This window comes from Oncorhynchus gorbuscha, linkage group LG02, assembly GCF_021184085.1.
Source record: "Oncorhynchus gorbuscha isolate QuinsamMale2020 ecotype Even-year linkage group LG02, OgorEven_v1.0, whole genome shotgun sequence".
Lineage (NCBI taxonomy): Eukaryota > Metazoa > Chordata > Actinopteri > Salmoniformes > Salmonidae > Oncorhynchus > Oncorhynchus gorbuscha.
In genome coordinates, this window is record NC_060174.1 from 55,525,356 (window position 1) to 55,544,198 (window position 18,843).

An 18,843-nucleotide genomic window follows, 5' to 3' on the forward strand; every position below is an offset into this window, starting at 1 on the left:
CCAGCTAATTATTAGAATCAGGTGTGCTAGATTAGGGTTGGATTGAAAACACATATTTTGACCAATGGGTAAATTGTTAATTGGGTAGGTAATCCTCTCAGAAAACCAACGTCCAAACCTCATGTCTCATAATCCGTTCAAAAGCTACGCATTTTTACACTTGTAGGATGGGCAAAATTAAATTAATAGGGACCAGATACTCTGTGAGTTTTAAATCTAACAGGTTCACTCTCCAGTTGAACTCTTCATCTTTCTTCTCCCAGGACATAAACATTATAGAGGTAAGTAGTATTTTCATATTTTAGTAGACGCTTTTCATATGAATGCGAAATTCAAATTCTAGTAGAAGATTTCTCACAAAAACAAGCGTAACTTTGTAAAATGTAAATGGAGCACTGGGCGTACCTGAAGATTTTTAAAAGCATTTTACATTTAATTCAGTTCGTGTCATGCAAAATTGTATTTTTGCAACCTGTGGAAACAACTTTGAAGATGACCACCACAACATGTAAAATCATCAAAAGTTGCTGAGAGAAAGCTGCACCGCTCTGTCGACAGAGCTGATTATCAGATGTATTAGGTTACGAAATTGGACTTTTTGGATATACTGTTAATTAGATGTTAGAAAAAGACCCCACTGAACGATTCAGAACATAGATAATCATGTCTGTCTTGGTAAAATATATTTTATAACACAAGGAAGTGAAATGTCATCACCAAAGTAGGTTTTCACCCACTCTGGGAAAAGTAGGTGGACACCCTACATACGGCCTTAGTGCTATGAACTTAGTGAACACACTGAGTAAGGCCTTAGTGCTGTGAACATAGTGAGCCAACTCAGCTCAGCTCAGTGAGAACAGCTCATGCCGGGGTACTTTTAGAGTGTCAGTTGTTTGTCTGGTAGGGGGCAGGCATTTCACAGACAGACAGAAAGCTGCATGCTCACAGCACGCTCAGATACACGTACATGCGCACACACACGTGCGCACACACACGCATACACACACAGGCGCATTCAGCACGCTCAGGCTTCAGGGAAGCTTCCAGGTTGGGTTGGACCACACTATGATGTCATCACTCCCCATATGCTGGGGATGGAACAGGATGTCTGGGACACTTCCCGTGGGAAGTAGGGGGTCATGTTTAAATATATATTTATGGTGCATTACCACCACCAGTTGGACGGGGTATAGAACAAGAAATAAAACAACTATTGTGGGAAAGGGGGAAAAATGGCATCAAACTAAATTCTAAAATAGACACGTCAACAAACAAAATACCCCAAAATGATATTATATTTATTCATGATATTATGAATAAAAACAGAAGAGTAATTATCACATGTGCAGTTATCAAAAATATGTGGGAATATCTGCTCAATCCAAACGTACAACCAACTGATTGCAGCACTACAACAAAAATGAAGGCAGGTGGAAAAGGGAGAAGGTAGGGAACTTGGTTAAAAGGAAATATACCAGTTTCATTTGAGGACAAAAATGTTGACAGCTCCGCCATACAGGTTGTAAAATAAATGGGAAGACATTTTCGATGTACCAATTCCATGGCATATGGTTTATGAACTGGTTAAAAAAACTACACTTGATTCAACACTTAGAGTTTTTCAATTTAAAGTATTATATAAAATTCTTGCCACCAACAAAATGCTATATATACAGTTGAAGTTTGAAGTTTACATACACTTAGGTTTGAGTCATTAAAACTAGTTTTTCAACCACTCCACAAATGTCTTGTCAACAAACTATTTTTATTTATTTAACTAGGCAAGACTGTTAAGAACAAATTCTTATTTACAAGGCCTAGGAACAGTGGGTTAACTGCCTTGTTCAGGGGAAGAATACAGAGTTTTACCTTGTCAGCTCAGGGATTTGATCTTGCATCCTTATCGTTACTAGTCCAACGCTCTAACCACTAGGCTACCTGCCATTAACAAACTATAGTTTCGGCAAGTCGGTTAGGACATCTAGTTTGTGCATGACATGTAATTTTCCCAACAATTGTTTACAGACAGATTATTTCACTTATAGTTCACTGTATCACAATTCCAGTGGGTCAGAAGTTTACATACACTTAGTTGACTGTGCCTTTAAACCGCTTTGAAAATTCCATAAAATTATGTCATGGCTTTAACCTGCAAGGCCGCTCAGCAAGGAAGAAGCCACTGCTCCAAAACCGCTATAAAAATGCCAGACTACGGTTTGCAACTGCACATGGGGACAAAGATCGTACTTTTTGGAGAAATGTCCTCTGGTCTGATGAAACAAAAATATAACTATTTGGCCATATTGACCATCGTCATGTTTAGAGGAAAAGGGAGGAGGCTTGCAAGCTGAAGAACACCATCCCAACCATGAAGCATGGGGGTCGCAGCATCATGTTGTGTGCTGCTGCAGGAGGGACTGGTGCACTTCACAAAGTAGATGACACCATGAGGGAGGAAAATTATGTGGATATATTGAAGCAACATCTCTAGACATCAGTCAGGAAATGAAAGCTTGGTCGCAAATGGGTCTTCCAAATGGACAATGACCCCAAGCATACTTCTAAAGTCGTGGCAAAATGGCTTAAGGACAACAAAGTCAAGGTATTGTAGTGACCATCACAAAGCCCTGACCTCAATCCCATAAAAAAGGTGGGCAGAACTGAAAAAGCATGTGCGAGCAAGGAGGCCTACAAACCTGACTCAGTTACACCAGCTCTGTCAGGAGGAATGGGCCAAAATTCTGGGGAGCTTGTGGGAGGATACCCAAAACGTTTGACCCAAGTAAAACAATTTATAGGCAATGCTACCAAATAGTAATTGTGATGTGAAATGTCAGAATAATAATAGAGAGAATAATTTATTTCAGCTTTTATTTCTTTCATCACATTTGTAAACTTCTGACCAACTGGGAATGTGATGAAAGAAATAAAAGCTGAAATAAATCATTCTCTCTACTATTATTTTGACATTTCACATTCTTAAAATAAATTGGTGATCCTAACTGACCTAAGACGGAATTTTTACTAGTACTGAGTTTAAATGTATTTGGCTAATGTGTATGTAAACTTCCAACTTCAACTGTATGTGGCATATAACAATCTCAGCTCAATATATAGTTTATTCTGGTTTTGCCCCCATGTAGCTTGTTTCTGGCCACAGGTTCAGGAATGGTTAAAAAATGACATCATGCATTTAAAAATAACCCTACAAATAGCAGTGTTGGATGATTTGGAAAGCCATAGTCAGTCAATAAATAATATAATAGTACTCGTAGGAAAGGTTTTCATCTTTAGCTCACAATCTATGGATACTATACGATTTAGAAATGTTCAAAAAGTATGTAAAACATCATAGCACAATTGAGAAATATATGGCACATGGAAACCAAATGAGGGTGATCTTATGATGATAGGTGGGATGGGCTGAGCCTGGCTGAGGGTTGGGATTAAAGAGTTTGTTTGATAAAGTATTATTTTTATGTGACTGCTTTATATAAAAGTACCATGTATGTAAAATTGTATGTATATGTAGCAAAAAATCTGTTTAAAAAAAATAAAATATATTTGTCTTCCAAAGAGGGGGGTGGTGGAGGGGTTAATGGTAAAAAATAAATACAAATAATAACCATTTTAAAAAAATGATGTAGCTTAAAAAATATATTTTCTGCTGATTCCCTCACTCGGATCAGACCGGGTCTGGATCTTACTAGGTCTATACGGAATGGGTCTAGATATCCTCAAGTCTGATCAGAAGGTGTCTTTATATTAGTTAATTTATGCATGAGAATGTGAGAATGAGGGGTGAGAATGCCCCAGTTCCATTTCAGAATGGGTCCAACTTTTTGGACCAGTGAAGACCTTTAGAGTAAATCACTACTGTATTGTCACATCACATGCCAGTTAATGTATATGGGTGTAAAACCTAAAGACTTGCTAACAAGACCATTGATGTAGATGTCCAATTTTAAGGCTTTGAAAATAAATATAATATATGAATGAGGCCAATGTTGACGCTTCAGAAAAATGTGTGAAGTGAGAATATACCACTACACCAAAAACTGCTGACTCATTCTTTCTCTCATACCTGTCTCTCCCTCCCTATGTGCCCATACAGGTCTGCTGGAGGATGAGCGTCTGGCCAGTGCCCACCAGGCAGAAGCCTTTGCAAGACAGGTCTACAACCTGCAAGGTACTGTCTGCAACAGATGTATAAAGTGCTGCTCCCGGATGCTTTAATCCTGGCACCAAATAAGTGACACCATTGTGAATTTGGTGACAACAATAAAGCATATATCAGTATATATCATGAGGCCCTCCAGCACCCGTACTTAGAACGTTTGGGATGTGCATATCACCGACTCACGCTTCACAGCAGCCAGAGAGCCGCAACAATTACATGTAAAGACTGTTTGACACAAAGATTGCTAATGGGGAAAAATTATAATTGGTAATGAATAGATAATTCATAAATGTCCAATCACCATATGGAATTCCATTGTCCCACCTAACCTCTAATGAAAAGTTTACATTTGAGGGGCCACAGAGACATTGTGAGCCCCCACAGAAAGGCTACATAGACAGAACGGCTGTGTTGCATAAGTGTGAGGTGATGTAATTGGCTGTCAAGTGTTACATGTGTGTGTCGTCATTTGTCTTACGGGGATCTGAGTCAATTGTCTGATGTCAATGTCCGGGGCTCACTTTACAGACCATTTACCACCAGTTACACTAGCTACTCTTGAAATCCCAACTTACTTTTCTCCCAGGAACACCCATATGCTCATGCACCCTGTTAGCAGATCTCCTCACTTATCACTACCTAACTCATTGTAGCCTAGAACGAGCACACCTGATTCAACTAGTCAATGGCTTGATGATTACTTGACAAGTTAAATCAGGTGAGCTAGCTCTGAAATAGATCATATGGAACTGCTAAGGGTCCCAGAGGAGAGGTTTGAAGAAAACTGCTGTATGCATAAGCATTTCAACTCTTGTCCCTGTATGTCTCCCTCCCCAGCCCAGCTGCGTTCAGTACAGGAGGAGATGGACTCTCTCGAGGAGGAGAAGGAGAGTGAGCTGACTGAGGCTCACGAGGATCTACGCCTCGCCCAGGAGGAGGTGGTGTTTTACCTTATGCTCTTTTACTTTACTTAAGCTACTTTACTTTAGGCTATTGGACTTTACTTTAGGCTATTGGACTTTACTTTAGGCTATTGGACTTTACTTTAGGCTATTGGACTTTACTTTAGGCTATTGGACTTTACTTTAGGCTATTGGACTTTACTTTAGGCTATTGGACTTTACTTTAGGCTATTGGACTTTACTTTAGGCTATTGGACTTTGCTTTAGGCTATTGGACTTTGCTTTAGGCTATTGGACTTTGCTTTAGGCTATTGGACTTTGCTTTAGGCTATTGGACTTTGCTTTAGGCTATTGGACTTTACTTGAGTTTGATTGATTGATTTATTGATTGATTATTTGCAGGTTCTGCTTCTGCAGCAGGCGGCTGAGGAGGCAGCGGCCGAGAGGGAGAACGACATTGCGTCCCTGCAGGAGGAGCTGTGTCGCCTCCGGGCCCAGCTGGGGAGGCTCAACGATGAGGCGCAGGAGTACGAGCTGGAGATCACCACACTGAGAGCAGAGATCAGCATGAAGAGTCAAAGGAGGGAGGAAGAGAGGAACGGAGGTGAGAGAGAGGGGAGGAGATAAGAGGAGCAGCAATAGGAGCTAGAGATCACCACGCTGCGAATCGAGATCTGGGAAGGTCTTCACAGTAAATTTGCTGATCTTATTATCCCTGACCCCTGACCTTGTCCACTGGCCAGGTCAAAGCAGCATCAATCAGCAAAGGGCTTCTCTAGACCCTTCCCCCCTTCCCTGAGTCACACCCTAACCCTCACCACCAGAGCAGAGCAGTGATGTCATGTATTGGGTATGTGTCCCTTACATGTCACTGTGCCTCCCCTCTACTTCCCCCCTAACTTGCCTCATGCCCTGACTCAGAGGGTGACATCACTGACATCATCCTTGGTATTCCAAACACACACAACCTATCACCCTACCACCACCCCTGTGGCTCCCTGTGTGAGACATTTTTGTAATATTTAACCCTTTCCTCAACCTCTTTTATTAAACCCCAACTGTCTTTGACTGTGAGATTCTAACCATGATGCAGCTAGCAATAACACAGCAATAACACAGCCAGGACCTCATGCACAGGTTTCATCATTTTATCAGTGTAGATGCCTAGACAGAACAGTACAGGAGTGGCAGATTCAGTAGGGTTTGGGTCACAGTTTTATGAGTGTCAAATTCCAGTCTGATGTTAGGTTTACAGACAGTAGGTCTTTCTCTTTCTGTGTCTGTCATTGATGTCTATTTACAGTGGGCAGAGTACAGACTTGTAAAATAGGCCAAATGGTTTTGATGGGTAGGGCACATAAGTATAGACTCAGCGTTGATACTTTAGTTAAACAGTAGTGGAGAGGGTAGCAAGTTTTAAGTTCCTCGGCATACACATCACAGACAAACTGAATTGGTCCACTCACACTGACAGCGTCGTGAAGAAGGCGCAGCAGCGCCTCTTCAACCTCAGGAGGCTGAAGAAATTCGGCTTGTCACCAAAAGCACTCACAAACTTCTACAGATGCACAATCGAGAGCATCCTGGCGGGCTGTATCACCGCCTGGTACGGCAACTGCTCCGCCCTCAACCGTAAGGCTCTACAGAGGGTAGTGAGGTCTGCACAACGCATCACCGGGGGCAAACTACCTGCCCTCCAGGACACCTACACCACCCGATGTTACAGGAAGGCCATAAAGATCATCAAGGACATCAACCACCCGAACCACTGCCTGTTCACCCCGCTATCATCCAGAAGGCGAGGTCAGTACAGGTGCATCAAAGCTGGGACCGAGAGACTGAAAAACAGCTTCTATCTCAAGGCCATCAGACTGTTAAACAGCCACCACTAACATTGAGGTGCTGCTGCCAACACACTGTCATTGACACTGACCCAACTCCAGCCACTTTAATAATGGGAATTGATGGGAAATGATGTAAATATATCACTAGCCACTTTAAACAATGCTAGCTTATATAATGTTACTTACCCTACATTATTCATCTCATATGCATATGTATATACTGTACTCTACATCATCGACTGCATCCTTATGTAATACATGTATCACTAGCCACTTTAACTATGCCACTTTGTTTACTTTGTCTACATACTCATCTCATATGTATATACTGTACTCGATACCATCTACTGTATGCTGCTCTGTACCATCACTCATTCATATATCCTTATGTACATATTCTTTATCCCCTTACACTGTGTATAAGACAGTAGTTTTGGAATTGTTAGTTAGATTACTTGTTGGTTATCACTGCATTGTCGGAACTAGAAGCACACGCATTTCGCTACACTCGCATTAACATCTGCTAACCATGTGTATGTGACAAATAAAATTTGATTTGATTTGAACCTCCCATGTACATAGTGATGAGCGGTACATCTATCATACCCAATGTTTGCCTGTGGTCACACAAACAGAACTTGTGGAGGATGTGTTACTGTGTAGCTCTTGGGTTGTGTCCATTAGGGGACACATTAGCAAAATGTTTCAAAATGTGCAACGGAAAACAAGTGTTTCTTATTGGACAAGTTCAGAGAGTACCTACCTAGATCACTCCGTTTCAGACCGTTTTCTTGCGTTTTGTGCCGACTGAACTCAACCCTGATGTGTGACGATCCTGTTGTGTTCTGTTAGGTGATGTAGGTACACTGAGGCAGGAGTGTGTCACTTTGAGGGAGGAGTGTGAGACTCTGAAGGACGACAACAGACGCCTGACTGAGAAACTACAGCTCCTCCAACTACAGAGGACAGGGTGAGAGGACGCATCCAATTATTTGGCTACTTAGTCTGCTTACAGTGTCTGCTACCCATTTAAACAGAACAAAAATATAAATGCAACATGCAACAATTTTTTACTGAGCTACAGTTCATATAAGGAAATCGGTCAATTGAAATAAATAAATTAGTCGCTAATCTATGAATTTCACTAGACTGGGAATACAGATATGCATATGTTGGTCTGGTGAGTATGCAGGCGAATAACTGGGACATTTTCAGCTTCCAGGAATTGTGTACAGATCCTTGCGACATGAGGCCGTGCATTATGATGCTGAAACATGAGGTGATGGCGGCGGATGAATGGCACGACAATGGGCCTCGGGATCTCATCACTGTATCTTTGTGCATTCAAATTGCCATCGATAAAATGCAATTGTGTCCTTTGTGTCCTTTGTCCGCATCTTATGCCTGCTCATACAGTACCATAACCCCACTGCCACCATGGGGCACTCTGTTCACAACGTTGACAACAGCAAACTTCCCACCCACATGATGCTCTACACGCTATCTGCCATCTGCCCGTTACAGTTGAAACTGGGATTCATCCGTGAAGAGCACACTTTTTCAGCGTTCCAGTGGCCATCGAAGGTGAGCATTTGCCCACTGAAGTTGGTTACAACTCCGAACTGCAGGCAAGTCAAAACCCTTGTGAGGATGACGAGCATGCAGATGAGCTCCCCTGAGACGGTTTCTGACAGTTTGTGCAGAGGTTCTTTGGTTGTGCAAACCCACAGTTTAATCAACTGTTTGGGTGGCTGGTCTCAGACGATCCCACAGGTGAAGAAGTCGGATGTGACACTCCCGGGCTAGCGTGGTTATATGTGGTCTGCAGTTGTGACAGAGATGGCGCCGACAGAGATGGTCGCCTCGCTTTGAGTCCTTAGGAAATTATGCAGTATTTTGTTTTTTATGTATTATTTCTTACATTGTTATCCCAGGAAATCTTAAGTCTTATTACATACAGCCAGGAAGAACTATTGGATAGAAGAGCGATGGCAACTTACCAAGATTACGACCAGGAATACAACTTTCCCGAAGTAGATCCTCTGTTTGGACCACCACCCAGGACAATGGATCTAATCCCAGAAGCCGACCCAAAACAACGGCGCCGCAGAAGGGGCAGATGGAGCGGCCTTATAGTCAGGCTCTGTAGACGGGAACGGTGGGCGACGTGCAGGAGTATACTACTTGCTAATGTGCAGTCTCTTGACAACAAGGTAGACAAAATTTGAGCAAGGGTTGCCTTCCAGAGAGACATCAGAGATTGTAACATTCTCTGTTTCACGGAAACATGGCTCTCTCTGGATATGATGTCGGAATCAGTTCAGCCACAGGGCTTCTCCATGCATCGCTCCGACAGAGATAAACACCTCTCTGGGAAGAGGAAGGGCGGGGGTGTATGCTTCATGATTAACAACTCATGGTGTAATCATAACAACATACGGGAACTCAAGTCCTGCTCACCCGATCTAGAATTCCTTACAATCAAATGCCGGCCATATTACCTCCCAAGAGAATTCTCATCAGTTATCGTCACAGCTGTGTACATTTCCCCTCAAGCAGACACCAAGACAGCCCTCAAGGAACTTCACTGGACTCTATGTAAACTGGAAACCATATATCCTCCCATATATTGCTCCTATGTCTTATAGGCAGAAACTCAAACAGGATGTACCAGTGACTAGAACCATTCAAAGCTGTTCAGATCAATGGGAATCCACGTTTCAAGATTGTTTTGATCCAGCGGACAGGGATTTGTTTCCGATCAGCCTCAGAGGACAACATTGATCTATACGCTGAATCTGTGAGTGTCTTTGTAAGGAAGTGCATGGGAGATGTTGTACCCACGGTGACTATTAAAACCTACTCTAACCAGAAACCGTGGATGGATGGCGGCATTTGCGCAAAACTGAAAGCGAGAACCACCACATTTAACCATGAAAGAGGTCTGGGAATATGGCTGAATATAAACAGTGTAGTTATCCCCCCCCCCCCCCCCCCCCGCAAGACAATCAAACAAGCGAAATGCCGGTACAGGGACGAAGTGGAGTCGCAATTCAACGGCTCAGACACGTATGTGGCAGGGTTTACAGGAAATCAAGGACTACAAACAGAAAACCAGCCACGTCATGGACACCGACGTCACTCTTAAAGACAAACTAAACACCATCATTGCCCACTTTGAGGATAATGCAGTTCTATCGTCGTGGCCCACTAAAAAGAACTGCGCCTCTCCTTCTCTGTGGCCGACATGATTAAAACATTTAAACGTGTTAACCCTTGCAAGGCTGCTGGCCCAGACGGCATCCCTAGCAGTGTCGTCAGAGCATGCGCAGATCAGCTGGTTGGTGTGTTTACAGACATATTCAATCGCTCCATATGCCAGTCTGATGTCCCCACATGCTTCAAGATGGCCACCATTGTTCCTGTACCCAAGAAAGCAAAGATAACTGAACTAAATTACTACCGCCCCATAGCACTCACTTCTGTCATCATGAAGTGCTTTACCTGCCACCCTAGACCCACTTCAATTTGCATACTGCCCAAACGGGTCCACAGATGACGCAATCGCCATCACACTGCACACTGCCCTATCCCATCTATACAAGAGGAATACCTATGTAAGAATGTTGTTCATTGACTACAGCTCAGCATTCAGCACCATAGTACCCTCCAAGCTCATCATCAAGCTGGAGGCCCTGGGTCTCAACCCCTCCCTGTGCAATTGGGTCCTGGACTTTCTGATGGGCCGCCCGCAGGTGGTGAAGGTATTTTGTATTTGTATTTATAATGGATCCACACTGCTGCCAATGCATCAGCTACTCTTCCTGGGGTCAAGCAAAATTTAAGGCAGTTTATACAATTTTAAAAACATTATAATATATTCACAGATTTCACAACACACTGTGTGCCCTCAGGGCCCTACTCCAACACTACCACATATCTACAGTGCTAAATCGTGTGTGTGTGTGTGTGTGTGTGTGTGATTGTGCCAATGTTTGATTCGCTTCACAGTCCCCGCTGTTCCATAAGGTGTTTTTTTTTAATCTGCTTTTTAAATCTAATTTTACTGCTTGCATCAGTTACTTGATGTGGAATAGTTCCATGTAGTCATGGCTCTATGTAGTACTGCGTGCCTCCCATAGTCTGTTCTGGACTTGGGGACTGTGAGGAGACCTCTTGTGGCATGTCTTGTGGGGTATGCATGGGTGTACAAGCTGTGTGCCAGTAGTTTAGACAGACAGCTCGGTGTATTCAACAATACCTCTCATGAATAAAAGTACTGATGAAGTCAATCTCTCCTGGCTGAGATTGACATGCATATTATTAATATTAGCTCTCTTTGTACATCCAAGGGCCAGCTGTGCTAGTAGGAAGGTAGGAAACAACATCTCCACTTCGCTGACCCTCAACACTGGGGCCCCACAAGGGTGCTCAGCCCCCTCCTGTACTCCTTGTTCACCCACGGCTGTGTGGCCATGCACACCTCCAACTCAATCATCAAGTTTGCAGATGACACAACGGTAGTGGGCTTGACTACCAACAACGATGAGACAGCCTACAGGGAGGAGGTGAGGGCACTTAGGTGTGTGGTGTCAGGAAAACAACCTCTCACTCAACGTCAACAAAACAAAGGAGATGATCGTGGACTTCAGGAAATAGCAGAGGGAGCACCCTTCCTATCCACATCGAAGGGACAGTGGAGAAGGTGGAAAGCTTTGAGTTCCTTGGTGTACACAGCACAGACAAACTGAAATGGTCCACCCACACAGACAGCGCCTCTTCAACCTCAGGAGGCTGAAGAAATTTGGCTTGTCACCCAAAACCCTGACAAACCTTTACAGGTGCACAATCGAGAGCATCCTGTTGGGTGGTATCACAGCCTGGTACGGAAACTGCGCCTGCCTCAACTGCAAGGCTCTCCAGAGGGTGATGTAGTCTGCATAACACATCACTGGGGGCAACCTACCTGCCCTCCAGGACATCTACAGCACCCAATGTCACAGGAAGGACAAAAAGATCGTCAAGGACAACAACCATCCGAGCCACTCCATGTTCACACCGCTACCATCCAGAAGGCGAGGTCAGTACAGGTGCATCAAAGCTGGGACCGAGAGACTGAAAAACAGCTTCTATCTCAAGGCCATCAGACTGCTAAACAGCAAACACTAACTCAGAGGCTGCTGCCTACATTGAGACCCAATCACTGGCCACTTTAATAAATGGATCACTAGTCACTTTAAACAATGTCACTTTAAATAATGCCACTTTAATAAAGTGTAAATATCTTACATTACTCATATCATATGTATATACTGTATTTTATACCACCTATTGCACCTTCCCTATTCCGTTCGGCAATCGCTCATCCATTGCCAGGTCGCAATTGTAAATGAGAACTTGTTCTCAACTTGACTACCTGGTTAAATAAAGGTGAAATAAAATAAAATAAAAATATGTACATATTCTCACCACTTTAGATTTGTGCATATTAGGTAGTTGTTGGGGAATTGTTAGATTACTTGTTAGATACTGCACTGTCGGAACTACACTGCACTGTTAGATTACTTGTTGGTTATCACTGCATTGTCGGAACTAGAAGCACAAGCATTTCGCTACACTCGCATTAACATCTGCTAACTATGTGTATGTGACCAATAAAATTTGATTTGATTTGAGGCCGGTTGGAAGTACTGCCAAATTCTCTAAAATTACATTGGATAGGTGGGTTATGGTAGAGAAATAAACCTTACATTCTCTGGCAACAACTCTGGTGGACATTCCTGCAGTCAGCATGCCAATTGCACACAACTGCACATTTTAGAGTGGCCTTTTGCTGTCCCCAGCACAAGGTGCACCTGTGTAATGATCATGCTGTTTAATCAACTTGTTGATATGTCACACCTGTCAGGTGGGATGGATTATTTTGGCAAATGAGAAATTCTCTCTAACAGGGATGTAAACAAATCTTTGCACAAATTTGAGAGAAATACATTTTGTGTGCGTATGGAATATGTCTGGGATCTTTTATTTCAGCTCATGAAACATGGGACCAACACTTCACATGTTGCGTTTCTATTTTTGTTTCGTAAAAAGCCTAAGATTTAATTGTTCACCACATCAATTAATCTTCTTCTCCTTCTTTTCACCTAATCCCCTTTGGGATTTTACTCTCTCCTCTCGCTCCACACCAGCTCCAACAGCGTATATCTGTCCCTGAAGGATGGTGAGATAGCTGGTACAGGAGTGGGGGTGGGCACAGACGAGGGGGGCATGGCGGAGAGCTATATGACCATGGTCGAGTGCCAGTCTACGAGCCCAGGCACCAACTGCCGCCTTGTGGACGCCTCCATCCAGAAGAACATTTCGTTCGATGGGAAGCCCATGACCCCCACCGGCTGGAATGGAGGATTTGGGGAGATCTTCTCCCTGAGGGACCAGCTGAAACAGGCTGAGGAGAAGGCCTTGCTGGTACAGAGACAGGTATGTTATGGTAATAGAACGGTACGGTACAGCACAGTCTATTGGATGGGTCTGGAAAGGAAGATTCAGGGAGATTTTCTTTCTGAGGGACCAGGTGAAAAAGGCAGGGGAAGGCCGCGCTGGTACAGAGACAGGTATATTAGGCACCAGACGGTACCATAGTAACTATAGTAGTGGATGCTCACTGACTATTGGAGCAGTTTTAATCAGCCAGATTCAGAACTGCGCTGAAGAAAATGATAAAGCCACACATATCAGTGGCAAAGAAAAACAACAGAGCAGCAGCTGCACAATCACTAACAAATTATTAGGCACTGCAGCAATGGACGACAACGACAATTTACAGACCTGGCCTGTAATGTGTCGGGATGAATCTCTGTTCTGAAGTGTTCAACAACTGTTCTTTCTATGGAGTGTTTTCTTGCCACTGTGCTTCTGCTTGCTCTTTGAGGTCTAAGCTGGATTACTTTAAATATCTTTGTGACAGCGGTGGATGTACAACGGGCTTTGTTAATGAATAAATGTGATTGATGCATTCTTTATGTTCTACTCTGTCTCCCTCAGTGTGATGGGTTGAAGACGGAGCTGCGGGAACTGCAGGAACTGTATGACTGCAGCCAGAGGGAGAGGGCTGAATTGGAGGAGGAGCTACTGCACTGCAAGGCAGAGCTCGAGAGGTTGGCTGGAGGGTGGCAGGTGAGAGGTCACATTGGGGTTAGAGGTCAGGTGTCACCCTAGTGATATGAGTTAATAACGGTATATTGCATATCTATAAGGCTTTTGGGGTTTGTTCTAATTGTTTCTGACTGTTTTCTGACTTCAACATTTCCCTGCTTGAGATTTTTGACTGTTGTGTTTTACAAAAAAGTTCAAGTTTACGCAAATGAAAACAAGAAATACAGCACACACATCACACCTATTCTGTGTCTGTTTATTCCACATGTTATGTGTATAGATACTGTTGAAATATTTTTATTTTAACCTTTATTTAATCAGGGAAATCCCATTGAGACCAAGGCCACTTATTCATGGGAGCCTTGCATGTACACAATCAATACAAATGTATCAAGGCACAAGGCGAGACCCAGATGCAGACACAGGAGGCAGATGGTTGGAGTCTTACAATGTTTATTAATCCAAAGGGGTAGGCAAGAGAATGGTCATGGACAAGCAAAAAGGTTCAAACTAGATCAGAGACCAAGAGGTACAGAGTGGCAGACAGGCTTGTGGTCAGGCAGGCGGGTACAGAGTCCAGAAACAGGCAAGGGTCAAAACCGGGAGGACTAGAAAAAGGAGAATAGCAAAAGGAGTACGGGAAAAACACCCTGGTTGATTTGACTAAACATACAAGACGAACTGACACAGAGAGACAGGAAACACAGGGATAAATACACTGGGGAGAATAAGCGACACCTGGAAGGGGTGGAGACAATCACAGGAACAGGTGAAACAGATCAGGGCGTGACACAAATGTACAAATAAAACATACAAAACACAAATTATTACACCATCAACTTACAAAACACAATCATACAAAACAAACACATTCTTCAGTAAAAAAAAGGTAAACAATTAGTTGTCTGAATTGCACGAGCTGCATCAAAGCATTACATTTTAGAGAGTTTTGGAGATTATTCCACAAGTAAGGTGACATTTTTTAAAAGGAGATTTACCTAATTTAGTGGATATTGAAGTGATTTCGAGAGCTAACCATCCCTGAGACCGGGTCTGGTACCTACGTCTGTAGGTTAAGGAAGTATTTAGCATTTTTACAACCAAATCTAAAATTTGGATGGAAATGGCATGTTATAGAAGGGTCCAGACACTTGTTTTGTGATTTCACTTGTTTTTGAGAAACTTACCCCCGACCAACAATAATTTCCTCAACCTTGTTGTGTAGTATATGGGCTCTAAAGAAAACTCAAATTAGTCATTTTAGAAACCGAAAAGCTCTCAGTATAGTGATGCAGATCTTTACATATTATACACATCATATCCACAACGCTATATTCCATTATGTGGCAACTCGAGCGATACCTCTCTGTCCATTCTACAATTAACTGCCAAAATAAAGGAAACACTTGAGTAAATGATGAATACAAAGTATATTGAAAGTAGCTGCTTCCACACAGGAAGTTGTAGAATCTATGCCACGGCGCATTGAGCTGTTCTGGCGGCTCGTGGTGGCCCAACATCAGTAATGATCCAGATTCTGACACAACTTGCTTAGGCATTGACAGAGAGGAATTTCCACGCGTCAGTGCATGAACTATTTTCCCAAATATAGACACATTACCAGAGTCTGAGCTAGAACTCAGAAAGTAGCTTGATTTCGCTTTCTTAAAAGTGGTTATTTCGCAGTTGCCTGAAAGCCTCCAATCAGCAACCGAGTCAGTTCTTTATAGCCTTAGCCCAGGCCAGGCAGGACTGATTTTTCATCATAAAGAGATTTGAAAGTTCTAGAAAGTACCAAGCATTTGTTACATTTTTGACTCTAAGGTGTTTGAAGATGGCTTGTTTATCTGCCATAGAGATTAAATCTCTGAGTAATATATTTATTGAACTAGGCAAGTCAGTTAAGAACAAATTCTTATTTACAATAACGGGCAAACCTGGACCAATTGTGCACCACCCTATGGGACTTCCAATCACAGCCAGATGTGATACAGCCTGGATTTGAACCAGGGACTGTAATGACACCTCCTGCACTGAGATGCAGTGCTTTAGACCGCTGCACCACTCGGGAACAACAAGATACATATATCATGAAGAAACCCTTGGGGAGAAAACATTTTTTTAAATTATTACTTTACGAGGATCAGGTCTGTTTGGTATTTCTAATACATGCAACAGGACAGTGATCACTGAGCTAATTTGCAAAGACACCATCGGAAAAGTACTTATGGGGGCAAGTTTTCAGAATTAGGTCAATCAGAGAGGATTTAGCTTTTTTCTTCTTTTACATGAATCCATGTTTGTTCTGAAATAAGTTGAGTCAAGACAAATATTCTTAAAATGATCTGAGGCCAGGGTAAAAACTAATTTAAAACTAATTCAAATGACAGAAAATACCTTACCGATAATTGTATGTGTGGGGTACAGAGATGATGTTATTATTGCACACAGAGTGAGTCCATGCAACTTTATTATGTGACTTGTCAAGCCAATTCTTACTTATTTCGGCTTACCAAAACAAAGGGGTTGAATACTTATTGACTCAAAACATTTCAGCTTTTAATTATTAATCAATTTGTAAAAATGTCTAAAACATAGTTCAACATTACGGGGTATTGTGTGTAGGCCGTTGACAAAAAAAGTCTCAATTTAATACAATTTAAATTCAGGCTGTAGCACAACAAAATGTGGAAAAGGTCAAAGGGTGTGAATACTTTCTGAAGGAACTGTATATCAATATACATACATATATGTATGTATGTATATACATTACTGTATATTATAATATGCTTTGATATAAGCTGGCAATGACTGTCAGATCATATCAGAGAACATGCTTGAGGGCTATGATCTCTGTCTGTATGTGGCACTGCAAATTGCCTTCCACTTTGTCTGTCATGCCCTCCCTATGGCAGCAGTGTCCATTGTGTCAAACTGTCTGCCTGTCCCAGTCTACAAATACTGTCCCTGTGCGTTGTATTATATGTCCACACGCTTTATGTGTTTACCGTGGACTTGGGATTTTTTTTTTTACATTTTAAAATTTGTTTTACCTTTTGAACTAGGCAAGTCAGCTAAGAACAAATTTTTATTTACAATGACAGCCTAGCCCAGCCAAACGATGTTGTGCCAATTGACACCTCTTGCACTGAGATTAGGTGCTTTAGAGCGCTGCACCACTCAAGAGCCCCAATGAATAAGCAAAGAGTTGAGATTTTCACCATGTATTTCAACACCTTGTTTTGTGTCACTATTTTTCAATGTTGTTTGTTTTGTCACCACAGACAATTTCAGTCACGTATGCACATAAATAATCACATGCATTGCACTAATATATTCCATAATTTTTTTTTCTTAAAACCTTTGAAAAAATATGGTGGCTTACTTTGGCATAATAAATTCTTATGTACTGTCGTTCAGTCGAATTGACGTAATCTATCTAGATTTCCATCCCTACCCTATTTGTATCAGTCCATACCATAACTCCCCTACCCCTTCATAGCAAGGCCATATCATGTTTCATTTTGGATTCATTTGGGTGATTTGTGGTGTCCGTATGTAAACGTTTTTGCCCTCCACTCATTTATTATTTCGTTCTCTCCAATGCCCCTCCATCTTCATCCACCCCCTCCCTCCTTTTCTTCCCCTAATCCAGAGCAACATCCATTCGTCTGAGTCCCCTGTTCTCTCCATCCCCTTCATAGGAATGATTGTAATATTGGGAGTGGTTTGGTGCTGGTTGTCCGAGCTGGCGTTCCAGAAAGCAAGGTAGGAGGAAGAATACTTCTCTGTCTGTCGGTCCTCTGCACTTTGTTATGTCCATATAGATAGTTACTGTACGTAAAAATTAAGGCCCTATCTTAAAGTAAAGTAACTTGCAGGGGAATGGAAGCATTTTACAAGCTAGGCCATATAAAACAATCTAAACAAACCCTAAATACATGTCCTGGGTGTTTGTCATACAGAAACTGCTACTTTGAATAACTTTGAATACTTTTTTTTCGGAGCCAATGCTAATTTGGGACTAGGCCCTGCCATTAACATTGCCATGGCAATGACGCAAACTGCAACTTCATTGACTGGGTCCAGACATTTGGAACGTTGACTTATTATTGTACAGTAAGGGGAGTGAGAGCTCTCACATCCAAATATTAAAGGGTTTCCACCCTAGAAATGAAACGTGTTACATCATCATGATACTTGTGTGTAACTACGTTAGTTAGCTAGCTAGCAAGCTTGACCAGAGAGAGAGAGCACTGCGGGGTTTGAAGTCAATTTATCTGCAACAGATTTCCACAAAGATTTTCCTTTTTTAAATGTAACCTTTATTTAACTAGGCAGGCCAGTTAAGAACAAATTCTTATTTTCAATGACGGCTAATAGGAATTAGTGGTTTGGGGTGGATTATTCCTTTAAGCAAAATTACTGTGAAATACAAGATGCATTGAAACCTTGATGCTCATTGTGCAATATAGCTAAGCCCTGTTAAACTTCAAAGTAAACGATATTCAATATTAGCTACAGTAGGCCTAGGCTATGTAGACATATACTACTGTTCAAAATAATAAGTTTGGGGTCACTTAGAAATGTCCTTGTTTTTGAAAGAAAAGCAAAGAAAAGTCAGTTAATATAACATCAAATTGATCAGAAATACAGTGTAGACATGGTTCATGTTGTAAATGACTATTGTAGCTGGAAACGTCTGATTTTTTAAAAATGTAATATCTACATAGTCGTACAGAGGCCCATTATCAACAACCAT

At 42.1% G+C, this 18,843-nt stretch overlaps 1 protein-coding gene across 3 annotated transcripts in view; it reads left to right on the forward strand.

Annotated features, from left to right (window-relative positions):
• LOC124004829 (coiled-coil domain-containing protein 136-like) overlaps positions 1 to 18,843 on the forward strand; it is a 65,095-nt gene that overhangs the window by 38,296 nt on the left and 7,956 nt on the right. For 2 of the 3 annotated variants that reach the window (XM_046313650.1, XM_046313660.1), the window contains 7 exons: positions 4,115 to 4,189; positions 5,018 to 5,118; positions 5,485 to 5,686; positions 7,779 to 7,896; positions 13,118 to 13,406; positions 13,971 to 14,102; positions 17,737 to 17,849. In XM_046313650.1, the coding sequence (XP_046169606.1) occupies positions 4,115 to 4,189; positions 5,018 to 5,118; positions 5,485 to 5,686; positions 7,779 to 7,896; positions 13,118 to 13,406; positions 13,971 to 14,102; positions 17,737 to 17,849 (1,030 nt within the window). The remainder of the gene's footprint in view (positions 1 to 4,114; positions 4,190 to 5,017; positions 5,119 to 5,484; positions 5,687 to 7,778; positions 7,897 to 13,117; positions 13,407 to 13,970; positions 14,103 to 17,736; positions 17,850 to 18,843) is intronic. The other variant, XR_006833542.1, reaches the window with a different exon arrangement.